We start from the raw sequence: 13,319 nt of genomic DNA, 5'->3' as shown, positions 1-13,319 counted from the left end.
GTGAAGTTACCCACAGGGGATCTTCCGCTGATACAAGAAATTCTAGCTTCTTACCCCACCCACCCCAGAAATATCAGCAGGCCAGGATGATATCCAGATTGCCTAATATTGTACTGACCTTGGCCAGTATGATGTATCTGAATGTCTGATCCCACGAGTAAAAAAACACTAGCAAGATTTAAGTTAAAGCTAGCCTCCTTGAAAGGCTGCAAACCATCCAAAAGCTTAAAAACGTATGTTTACACAGGCAGTATTCAAAGCTCTTGCGGTATAGTGACAGTGACACTATCCCTTGGCCAGAAGATCAAGACATAAGTCTCACCCCTGCTGGAAATGTGTCATAAAGTATTTTAAACAGAACATTTTACAATTCCTGCAGCTTAAAGGCTAAACTTATGCTGTGTGAGAACAGTAAACAAAGACTTAATTAATTCGCATGAAATTTCTGTGATTTTCAATTTAAATGCATTTGAAATTCTAATGCTTGCCATTTTAATGAAATTGTTATCCAATTAAATACATTAGCATCCTTTCTCAAATAGGATGTAAAGATGTTTAACTAGTGTTAGTTAATATTATTGAACGTTATTGTGTCAATGTGTTTGTGTGCATGGCTAATATTTCTGGTATGAATACTCCTTGGATGGTTATTAAGCATTCTTTTCTCATCCTTATCATTAACATATTGGGCTGGATTTTATGGGGATAGGTACTCTGCACTCCTCCCAACCCAGAAAGTAAATTCCATCATCAGTGTAAGAGTCAAAGCCTGGCTTTTCCATAGTGAGGTGGGTGTGTGCTTGTGTGTGTGTGTGTGTCTGTCTGTCTGTCTGTCTGTGTGTGTTTATGTATCTGTGTCTGTGTGTTGTTGTATCGATGTAAGTCAGTGTGTGTCGGTGTGTCAGTGTGCGCGCGCGTGTGTCTGTCATTGTGTATGTATGTGTTGGTGTGTCTGTCTGTCTGTCTGTTTGCGTATGTGTGCACCTGTGTGTGACTGTGTGAGTGTGTGAGTGTGAGTGTGTGGTAATTGATTTTGAATTAGACTATGTCCCGATCAGGGAGAATGTCCTTCTCTAGATGTATTGAGATTGCAATGAGATTAGCCAGGTGGACCTCAGAAAATATGAGTTCCCTGACTGGGGCTGTTAACCTGATCTAATTAGGGAGCCCTAGCTGACAGATAAGAACAGGAGTGTCAGAGGTTCAGTTCAGTTTGGGAGTTGGTTCTGAGGGAGCTGGATCAGTGTCTAGGGCTCTCCATGTATAAATAAAGGATGACTTAGTGACAGGATACCAGCCTCTGTGAAGTTATTTCAAGAATCCTACCAACAAATACATATGGTTGGCATCTCCATCTTCTTATCTGTGCCAGAACCATGGAGTAGCCATTAGGGGGACTTCATGCAACTCCAGAACAAAAATGGAGGAGACTTGATTTCCAATAAATCCAGGAGTTTGGGATGTGCCTGCCTGGCAGACCCCAGCATGGGGATGGAAGAGGCTGTGGGTCTGGAATTTAGAGGTGAGATGGAGAATCATGTCTCCACTAGTTGAAGAGTTGTCCCTGTTCTTTGCAGTAAAACCCACTTTAAGCCGAAAGAAAACATGCTCATTTTTCCTTCAGAAATTGCTGTCAGCTATGACTGTTAATTATTATGTCATGTTTGGATATGCACAATAGTCACTTGATCTCTCTGCAAACCAATGAAAATATCTAGAGAAGGAAGACCATGAGGCAGCATTCTGATCAGCATATGAATGATCTGAGCAGATCCTGTGAACAGAGACCGCTGAATTGCTTTCCCAGTTTTCCTTCCATCCATAACACCGATGTTTTATTTTCTGATGTTGTGTGCGAATGGGAGTTTTTAATAAGATTAAGAGTTTTAACCAGGACATTATATGCCGACTGCTCATAATCCTTTACTTACAGCTAAAATCTATTTACTTCTAATAAATAGTAATTATTATTAAGTACAGAAACGTGGTCTATGCATTCTGGCATGGATCAAAAAGACAGCTAGATGGAGGAATTTTGCTTCCATCTATAGAGTCTTTCATTTCTGTGACAGCTTTGAGAATAGTGGGTTTGACCGTCAGAGTGTTATTCCAATGGGACCCATAACCCTGTTTTTTTTCAGATAAGAATCCAATTACCTTTTGAATGGCTTGATTGAACTACTTTAGTAAACCTTCTCTCAATCTGTAGAGTGATTTTCAATGATTTATGCTCATCTACTCAAAGGTTCTTTTAGACTTGTACCTTTCATTTCATACTGTCTCTATCTTTGCATTGAACTTCATCTGCCACCAGAATGCTGAATCAGTGAACGCATTTCTCTTGGAGCCTGTAAAAGTGTTAAATACCTTGTCTTTTCAATGGCACCCATTTGTTGGTGAAGGTCTATGAGCTCCATGAGTTGTTTCTGCAGGGCCTTCTCTTTTCCTTGAATCTGTCTGATAAAGGGATGTTCCAGGAGGTCGGAGACAGTCGGGCGGTGTTCAAAGTCTTTAATGAGGCATCTGTGTTAACAAAAGTAGTAAAGAGAGTTTTTTAAAAAATCACCTTAACCAGCCTAACCTCTTCTATGGAAAGCAAATGTTTGTCTTTCACCGTGTTTTTTTTGTTATTAATTTATTAAGTGTCTCCAGCTTTTTAGTAGTAGTAATAAATGAATGCCTAAAAGCCTTCAAAAGAGCACACACTGCCAGTCAAATTGCAAAAACCAAACGTTATTAAAAGCTAGTTTGGATAACAGGAATTTATGCACATAACTGTCTTAAAATGCATGATGATATTATGGTGGATGAATATTAATCTAAGAGTGCTTCAGATATTTGTTTTATGCTCACTGATAAATTATTTAAAGAGACATGTTCAACAGCAGAAAGAGCAGCATTCCATATTTTATATGGAGACGTTGTTACAATTCTCTTTTTGAGTGTGTTTGTAATTCACTGTGAGTTGCAAAGCCCCTTTATCTATTTGAACAGCTGATGGAGGAATTTCATATAAATATGATAATTGTCTGTTTGCTACTGTACAATTCGGGATGGATATACTAACAACTGAGATAGACAGATCTCTGATCTCTTAAAGAATCAAGAGTCATGGGAAATGGTTGGGAAAATGGAGGCCAATGATCAGCCTTGACCTTATTGAATGATGGAGCAGGCTCAAGGGACTATATCATGTACCGCTGATCCTATTCCTTATGACCTTAACATTTTAACTTGTAGAAATTAACTTGTGGGCAGCACGGTGGCACAGTGGTTAGCACTGCTGCCTCACAGTGCCTGAGACCTGGGTTCAATTCCCGCCTCAGGCGACTGACTGTGTGGAGTTTGCACGTTCTCCCCGTGTCTGCGTGGGTTTCCTCCGGGTGCTCCGGTTTCCTCCCACAAATCCAAGGATGTGCAGGTCAGGTGAATTGACCATGCTAAATTGCCCATAGTGTTAGGTAATGGGTAAATATAGGGGTCTGGGTGGGTTGCGCTTCGGCGGGTCGGTGTGGACTTGTTGGGCCGAAGGGCCTGTTTCCACTCTGTAATGTAATCTAATCTAATCTAAAAAAAAATGTAGGATCTTTCAGAAGCAGATTGGACAGTGAAAGTGGATATCTATCACAGGAAAATTTTCACCTCACAGCAAAGCTTTGTATTCTGGAAGCATTTACCTTTGTGCCAGCTATCCTACAATGTTTATAGATTGTCCATCAACTGAAAGCCCAATCAGCATTCCAAAGGGGAAAGGCTCTGCATTATCTCTACTACCTCAATGTGCAAACAGCATTCATTAATGTTATCATATCTAAGGAACAGTCTGTTCAATGAGTTTTACCACTAAAATCAAGTACTGAACGCGAGGTGGCAGTCACTTATAATGTCACTACCCTCACAAAGACATATGAACACAGAACATAGAACATTACAGCGCAGTACAGGTCCTTTGGCCCTCGATGTTGCGCCTCCCTGTCATACTAATCTGAAGCCCATCCCACCTACACTATTCCATGTACGTCCATATGCCAGTCCAATGACGACTTAAATGCACTTAAACTTAGCGAATCTACTGCCGTTGCAGGCAAAGTATTCCATACTCTTAATACTCTCTGAGTAAAGAAACTACCTCTGACATCTGTCTTATACCTATCTCCCCTCACTTTAAAGTTATGTCCCCTCGTGTTTGCTGCTCCCATACTTGGAAAAAGGCTCTCCCTGTCCACCCTATCTAACCCTCTGACTACCTTGTATGTCTCTATTAAGTACCTCTCAACCTTCTTCTCTCTAACGAGAACAGCCTCAAGGCCCTCAGCCTTTCCTCGTAAGACATTCCTTCCATACCAGGCAACATCCTAGTAAATCTCCTCTGCATCCTTTCCAAAACTTCCACATCCTTCTTGTAATGCGGTGACCAGAACTGTACACATTACTCCAAGTGTGGCCGTACCAGAGCTTTGTACAGCTGAAGCATAACCTCCTGATTCCGGAACTCAATCCCTCTATTAATAAAGGCCAAAACACTGTATGCCTTCTTAACAACCCTGTCAATCTGGGTGGCAATTTGCAGGGATCTGTGTACATGGACACCGAGATCTCTCTGCTCATCTGCACTCCCAAGAATCTTACCATTAGCCCAGTACTTTGCATTCCGATTACTCCGTCCAAAGTGTATCACCTCACACTTGTCCACATTAAACCCCATTTGCCACCTCTCAGCCCAGCTCTACATCCTATCTATGTCTCTCTGCAACCTACTACATCCTTCGTCACTATCCAAATTCCACTGACCTTAGTGTCGTCCGCAAATTTACTAACCCATCCTTCTAAGCCCTCATCCAGGTCATTTATAAAAATGATGAACAGCATGGACCCAACACCGACCCTTGTGGTACGCCGCTAGTAATTGGGCACCAAGATGTACATGTTCCATCAAATACAGCCCTCTGTTTTCTTTTAGCAAGCGAATTACTGATCCAAACTGCTATGTCTCCCACAATCCCATTCCTCCGCATTTTGTACATTAGCCTACTGCGGGGAACCTTATCAAATGCCTTGCTGAAATCCATATACACCACATCAACCGGTTTACTCTCATCTACCTGTTTGGTCACTTTGTCAAAAAACTCAATAAGATTCGTTAGGGACGACCCAACCTTCACAAAACCGTGCTGACTGTCCCTGATCAGATTATTCTTTTCTAGATGGTCATAAATCCTATCTCTTATAACCTTTTCCAACACTTTACCAACAACTGAAGTGAGACTCACTGGTCTGTAATTACCAGGGTTGTCCCTACTACCCTTTTTGAACAAGGGAACCACATTTGCTATCTCCAGTCCTCAGGCACTATTTCTGTAGACAATGATGATTTGAAGATCAATGCCAAAGGCTCGGCCATCTCTTCACTTGTTTCCCAGAGGATCCTAGGATAGATCCCATCCGGCCCAGGGGACTTGTCTATTTTCACACACTGCAGTATTTCTAATACCTCTTCCTTGTGAACCTCAATCTCTTCTAGTCTAGATGCAAGTATCTCTGTATCTTCCTCGCCAACATTTTCATTTTCTATCGTGAACACTGTCGAAAAATACTTATTTAGTGCTTCCCCTATCTCCTCTGACTCCACACACAACTTCCCACTATTATCCTTGATTGGCCCTAATTTAACTCTCATCATTCTTTTATTCCTGACATACCTTTGGGTTAACCCTGATCCTATCCATCAACAACTTCTCATGTGTCCTCCTGGCTCTTCTGAGCTCTCTTTTTAGGTCTTTCCTGACTTCCTTGTAACCCTCAAGCGCCCTGAATTTTCACATTTTGTCCTAACATAAGCCTTCTTCTTCTTCTTGACCAGGGATTCCATTTCCTTAGTTCCATTCGTCCCTCCCTCTCAGGTACATACTTATCTAGGACACTATATGCCTCTATTTTGGTTAAACTATCACAGCTATGTACATCTCCATTCATTAATTTTCAGATAACATGTGTCAACTTATCTCTTTCAGTTAATTGAGCTAATGTGATAAATCCAACACTGAATCCTGCAAGTCTCTCTGTGAACAACAGTACATTGCTCATTAGTGCTGTTCCAAACTCTGATGAAGAACTAACTAGCAATTTGTGAAGAAAGTTATCGCTTTGGCCAGATATTAGGACGACAGACAAATTTTAAAAAGACAAAAAAGCATCTTGGGACAAGGAGGGGTAGATGTCTTTGCCACAACTCACCAAACTCCAGTAACTCATAGAAATCCAAAGTAAATGTGTAAAGGAGCACAATTTAAGAATTAGGAATAGGAGTAACCTATTTGGCTCCTCAAGCATGCTCTGCTATTCAATAAGCTCATAAATTATTTGATCAAGGTCTCTCACCTCCACCATTGTATCTGTGCCCCGGCATAACCTTTGATCCCCATTTTTATCAAGAAATGAATGAAAACCCTGGATACTGCAAAGGCTATAGGCCCTGACAACATTCTAGCAATAATACTGAAGAGTTGTGTTCTGGAACTAGTCTGTTCACCATCTACAAAGCACAGACCAGGATTATACTGCGATACTTTCAACTTGCCTGGATGAGTGCAGCTCTAACAACACTCAAGAAGCTTGATACCACCTAGGACAATGCAACTTGCTTGATTGGCACCACATTCATCATCATCAATATTTACTCATCTCACTACCAACGCACAATGGCAGCATTGTGTACCTTTTTTCATTCGCTTATAGGAGGTCAGCATTACTGGCTGGCCACCATTTATTGCCTGTCCCTAGTGGCCCTTTAGAAGGTCAAGGTGAGCTGACTTCTTGAACTGCTGCAGTCCACCTGCTGTGGGTTGACCCACCCTAATGCCAGTTTGGAGGAAATTCCAGGATTTTGTGAAAGAACTGCCATATATTTCCAAGTCAGGGTGGTAAGTGGATTAAAGGGGAAATTGGAGGTTGTGGTGTTCCCATGTATCAGCTGCCCATGTTCTTCTACATGAAAGTTGTCATGGATTTGGAAGATGCCGTCTGAGGATCGTTGGTAAATTTCGGCAGCGCACGCTGCTGTCGGTGGTGGAGGGAGTGGTTGCTTGTGGATGTGATGCCAATCAAGTGGGTTGCTTTTTTCCTGAATGATGTCAAACTCCTTGAGTGTTGTTGGAGCTGTACTCATCCAGGCAAGATGGGAGTTTTCCATCACACTCCTGACTTGTGCCTTGTCAGGCTTTGAGGAGTCAAGAGGCAAGTTACTTGCTGCAATATTCCTAGACTCTGACCTGCTGTTGTAGCCATTGTGTTTATGTAGTGAGTCCAGTTCAGTTTTTGGTCACTGTTAACCCACAGCATGTTGATATTAGGGGATTCAATGATGACAACACCATTGAATGTCAAGGGCAATAGTTCAATTGTCTTTTACTGGAGATGGTTAGAGCCTAGAATTGGTATGGCCTGAATGCTACTTGCCACTTTGTCAGCCCAAGTCCATATGTTGTCCAGATCTTCTTGCATTTGAACACAGACTGTTTCAGTATCTGAGGAGATTGAATGGTGCTGAACATTGTGCAATCATTGGCGAACATCCCCATTTCCAATCTTATGTTGGAGGAAAGGTCATTGATGAAGCAATTGGAGATGGTTGGGCTTAGGACATGACCCTGAGGAACTCCTGCTGAGATATCCTGGAGCTGAGATGACTGACTTCCAACAACCACAACAATCTTCCTATGTGTCAGGCATGACTCTAACCACTGAAGAGTTGCCCCCTGATACCCAATTATTCCACTTTTGCTGGGACTTCTTGAAGCAAATGCAGCCTTGATGTCAAGGGCTGTCACTCTCACCTCACCTCTGCAACTCAGCTTTTTTGTCCACGGACTCACACCCTCCTCGAGGAATCCCAGCGTGGACTCCCTGTCTCCTTGAGGAATCCCAGCACAGATTCACACCCTCCTCGAGGAATCCCAGCGTGGACTCCCTGTCATCTCAAGGAATCCCAGCACAGACTCACACCCTCCTCAAGGAATCCCAGCATGGACTCCCTCCCTCCTCAAGGAATCCCAGCACAGACTTCCTCCCTCCTCAAGGAATCCCAGCGTAGACTCCCTCCCTCCTCAAGGAATCCCAGCACAGACTCACACCCTCCTCGAGGAATCCCAGCACGGACTCCCTCCCTCCTCGAGGAATCCCAGTGCAGACTCCCTCTCTCCTCAAGGAATCCCAGCACGGACACCCTCCCTCCTCAAGGAATCCCAGCACTGACCTCCTCCCTCCTCGAGGAATCCCAGCGCAGACTCCATCTCTCCTCGAGGAATCCCAGCACAGACACCCTCCCTCCTCGAGGAATCCCAGCATGGACCTCCTCCCTCCTCGAGGAATCCCAGCGGAGACTCCATCTCTCCTCGAGGAATCCCAGCACGGACCCCCTCCCTCCTCGAGGAATCCCAATGCAGATTCCCTCCCTCCTTGAGGAATCCCAGCACGGACTCCCTCCCTCCTTGAGGAATCCCAGCGCAGACTCCCTCTTTCCTCGAGGAATCCCAGCACGGACTCCCTCCCTCCTCGAGGAATCCCAGCCTGGACTTCCTCCCTCCGCGACGAATCCCAGCGCAGACTCCCTGTCTCCTCAAGGAATCCCAGCACGGGCTCCCTCCTTCCTCGAGGAATCTCAGACCGGACGCATGCCCTTCTTGAGGAATCCTTCACAAGTTTGTTTATCCACCACTATTTACAGTTGGCTGTGGCAGGACTGCAGAGTTTAGATCTGATCCATTGGTTGTTGGATCACTTATCTCTGTCTGTCACTTACTGCATAAGCTGTTTGGCATGCAAGTACTCCTGTTGGTAGCTTCACCAGTCTGACACCTCATCTTCAGGTATGCTTGGTCCTGCTCCTGGCATGCCTTCTGGAACTCTCCACTGAACCAGGGATGATGAGGTTTCAGATTATGCTGGAGTACAATTCTGCTGCAGTTGATGGCCCATATGGATGTCCAGTCTTGAGTTGCTAGACCTGTTCAAGGTCTGTCCAGTTTAGCATGGTGATAGGGCCACACAACATATTCTCAATGTGAAGGCGGGACAGATGTCAGTAAGAGCAATTATATAGGGGCAGCACGGTGACTCAGTGGTTAGCACTGCTGCCTCACAGCACCAGGGTCCCGAGGTTCGATTCCAGCCTCGGGTAACTGTCTTTGTGGAGTTTGCACATTCTCCCCGTGTCTGCGTGGGTTTCCTCCAGGTGCTCCAGTTTCCTCCCACAGTCCAAAGGTTTCCAGGTTAGGTGAATTGGCCATGCTAAATTGCCCATAGTGTAAGGTACATTAGTCAGTGGGAAATGGGTCTGGGTGGGTTACTCTTCAGAGGGTCGGTATGGACTTGTTGGGCCAAAGGGCCTGTTTCCACACTGTAGGGAATCTAATCAGATGCATCTGCAGCTGGCAGATTGGTAAGGATGGGTCAATCTAGGTTTTTCCCTCTTGTTTGTTCCCTGATCATGCAGATAGTCTTGATCTTTAGGATCTGACCAACTCGATCTGTAGAGCTGCTGCCAAGACACTCTTGATGATGGACATTGAAGTCCCCCACCCAGAGTGCGTCTTGTGCCTTTGTCATCCCCAGAGCCTCCTCTAACTGTTGTTCAACATGGAAGAGGACCGATTCATCAGCTCGGGTAGGACGGTACGTGGTATTCAGCTGGAGGTTTCCTTGCCCATGTTTAACCTGAAGCCATGAGACTTCATAAGGTCCAGAGCAAATGTCGAGGACTCCCAGAGTAACTCCCTCCTGACTGTATACAACTCTGCAGCCACCTCTGCTGGGTTGTCCTGCCAGTGAGACAGGATATACCTTGGGATGGTGATGGTGGTGTCTGGGACATTGTTTGGAAGGTACGATTCTGTGAGTATGACTATGTCAGGCTGTTGCTTGACTAGTCTGTGAGACAGCTCTCCCAATTTTGGCACTATTCCCCAGATGTTAGTGAGAAGGACTTTGCAGGCTTGACAAGGCTGTTTCTGTCATTGTCTTTTCTGGTGCCTAGGCTGATGCTAGGTGATCTGCCCAGTTTCATTTTTTTTTAAACTTTGTAGTGATTGATATAACTGAATGGCTCGGAAGGACATTTCAGAGGGCAATTGAGAGTCAACCACATTGCTGTGTGCCTGGAGTTACATGTAGGCCAGACCAGATGAGGATGGCAGATTTCCTTCCCTGAAGGATGTTAGTGAACCAAATGGATTTTTTCAACAATCCATGATGGTTTCATGGTCATCAGTCGATTCTCATTTCCAGATTTTTCTTTGTATGCAATTTAAATTCCACTATCTGCCAAATTCAAACCTGGGTAGCCAGAACATCAGTTGAGTTTTTGGATTATTGTCTAGCAATAATACCACTAGGCCATCGTTATGTTTGAGAAATATTGGTGATCTGTCTTCTTGAACTGCTGCAGTCCATTGAATTGAATCAAATTAAATTTATTGTCACGTGTACCAGTGTCACAGTAAAAAGCTTTGTCTTGTGAGCAATGCAGGCAGATCGCAGAGTTAAGTAGCATAGATAAGTAAATAATAGGTAAACAGCAGCAAAAACAAAAACACAGGTACAGGTCAATGTTAAGGGTTTGTGAGTCCATTCAGTACTCTAACAACAGTAGGGTAGAAACTGTTGCGAAACCAACTGGTGCATGTGTTCAGACTTCTGTACTTCTCTCCGATGGTAGAGGCTGTAGAAAAACATTGCCAGGGTGGGATGGATCTTTGAGAATGCTGGCGGCCTTTTATTGACAGCAGGCCTAGTAGATGGACTCTATAGATGGGAGGTTGGCCTTTGTGATTGTCCAGGCCTAGTTCACCCCTCTCTCTGTAACTCAATGCTCTCAAAGGCGCACCTATAAAAGTTGGCAAGTGTAATTGCCATGATGCCAAATTTCCTCAGCTGCCTGAGGAAGAAGGGACGTTATTGGGCCTTTGTAACCCGTGCATCCACATGAAGAGTCCAAGAAAGCTTGTGTTGGATAACCACTCCCAGGAGCTTGACACTCTCCACTCATTCCACCTCTGTGCTGTTAATGTATGGGGGGGGAGGGGGAGGCATGAGTAACATCCCGCCAAAAGTCAATAATGAGTCCCTTGGTTTTGCTGGCATTGAGAACTAGGTTGTTCTCAGTGCACCATTGTTCCAGGTCTTCTGTTTCGTCGTCATCTGAGATTCGACTGACTATGGTGGTGTCACCAGCGAACTTGTAAATGGCATTAGTCTGGTATTTGACGATGCAGTCATGGGTATACAGTGAGTACAGTAGGGGGCTGAGTGCGCACCCCTGGGGGCTCCAATGTTGAGTGTTAGTAAGGATGAAATATTGACCCAGTTTTCACTGATTGTGGCCTGTGGGTCAGGAAACTGAGGATCCAGTTGCAGAGAGTGGGGCTTAGTCCGAGATCTCTAAATTTAGTAATCAGTCTCAAAGGGATAATACTATTGAAGGCTGAACTGTAGTCAATGCGTAGGATTCTCATGCAGCTGTTCTTGGTGTCAAGATGCTCTAGGGAGGAGTGAAGGGCAAGTGATATGGCATCTGACATGGATCTGTTAATCCAATAGGCAAATTGGAGTGGGTCAAGAATAGTGGGGAGGCTGGAGTTGATTAATGCCATGACCAGCCTTTCAAAGCACTTCATGACAACCAAAGTTAGGGCCACTGGACGGTTGTCATTGAGACATGCTGCATGAGCCTTCTTAGGCACAGGGATGATGATGGCCCTCTTGAAACAGGCAGGGAAAGTGGCCTGCTGCAGGGAGAGGTTGAAGATGTCTGAGAGGACCTCTGCCAGTTGATCTGCACATGCTCTGAGTGCATGGCCTGTTACTCCGTCTGATCCCATCGCTTCCCTTGGATTCACACGAAGGAAAACTGATCTGACCTCTGATCCTGTGACTGTACTGCAGGTAAACCAACCATGCTCTTCGAGAGGGAATTCTTGGATTTTGCCATAGTGACAGTGAAGGAACAGTGATGTATTCCCAAGTCAGTTTGGTGAGAGGCTTGGAGAGGAACTTGCAAGTGTTAGTGTTTCCATGTATCTGCTGCTCTTGCCTTTCTAGACAGAAGTGGTTGTGGGTTTGAAAGGTACTGTTTAAAGATCTTTGGTGAATTTCTGCAGTGCATCTTGAAGATAGTGCACACTGCTGTTACTAAGTGTTGGTGGTGGAGACAGTAGATGCTTGCGGATGTGATGCCAATCAATTGGACTGCTTTGCCTTGGATGATGTTGAGCTTCTTGAGTGTTGGGGCTGTAATATTCCAAACATGTAGCAGGTCCGGTCATGTTTATGGTCAATGGTAACCCCCAGGATATTGATAGTAGGGGATTCAATGATGGTAACACTGCAGAATGTCAGGATTGTCTCTTATTGGAGATGGTCATTGCCTGGCATTTGTGTGGTGTGAATGATGATTGCAAAGTGCACTTCAGTAACTCACTAAGTTTCTTCCCATTCGCACCTTCCAAACTCCCTATCTCTACCACCTGGAAACACAAGGGCAACAAGTGGATGGGAATACCACCACCTACTAGTTTCCCTTCAAGCCACTCAACTTCCTGACGTAGAGATATATTGCCTTTTCTTCACTGTCCCTGGTTCAACATCACGAAACTGCATTCTTCACAGCATTGTGGGGAGTGCTTCCACCCTGAGGAATACAGCGGCTCAAGGTGGCAGCTCACCACAACCTTCTTCAGAGCAATTCAGGCTGTTAGCCCAGCTAGCGATGGACCACAGCCCATGACTGAATTAAAAATAAACTCTATTTAACTCTGTCTGCAATAAATTCAATGGCAAAGAACTCCACAAGGTAACAACACTCAGAGAGAAATATTCTTCTCTTCTCAGTGTGAAAATTCTAACACCAACTATTATAGAGTCATAGAGATGTACAGCATGGAAACAGACCCTTCGCTCCAACGCGTCCATGCTGACCAGATATCCCAACCTAATCTAGTCCCACCTGCCAGCACCCGGCCCATAACCCTCCAAACCCTTCCTATTCATATACCCATCCAAATGCCTTTTAAATGTTGCAATTGTACCAGCCTCCACCACATCCTCTGGCAGTTCATTCCATCCACATGCCACCCTCTGTGTGAAAAGGTTGCCCCTTAGGTCTCTTTTATATCTTTCCCTTCTCATCCTAAACTTATGCCTTCTAGTTCTGGACTCCCCGAACCCAGGGAAAAGATTTTGTGAATTTATCCTATCCATGCCCCTCATAATTTTGTAAACCTCTATAAGGTCAACCCTCAGCCTCCGACGCTCCAGGGAAAACAGCC

General features: G+C 44.6%; 1 protein-coding gene across 2 annotated transcripts in view; it reads right to left on the bottom strand.

The window, feature by feature from the left end:
- The window catches only part of LOC122550048 (myosin-IIIa-like), a 284,716-nt gene that overhangs the window by 27,371 nt on the left and 244,026 nt on the right, over positions 1 to 13,319 (bottom strand). For both annotated transcript variants that reach the window (XM_043690481.1, XM_043690483.1), the window contains exon 9: positions 2,368 to 2,523. In XM_043690481.1, coding sequence (XP_043546416.1) covers positions 2,368 to 2,523 — 156 coding nt within the window. The remainder of the gene's footprint in view (positions 1 to 2,367; positions 2,524 to 13,319) is intronic.

The sequence above is a fragment of the Chiloscyllium plagiosum genome, chromosome 5 (assembly GCF_004010195.1).
Source record: "Chiloscyllium plagiosum isolate BGI_BamShark_2017 chromosome 5, ASM401019v2, whole genome shotgun sequence".
NCBI lineage: Eukaryota > Metazoa > Chordata > Chondrichthyes > Orectolobiformes > Hemiscylliidae > Chiloscyllium > Chiloscyllium plagiosum.
This window is presented reverse-complemented; position numbering and strand designations above follow the sequence as displayed.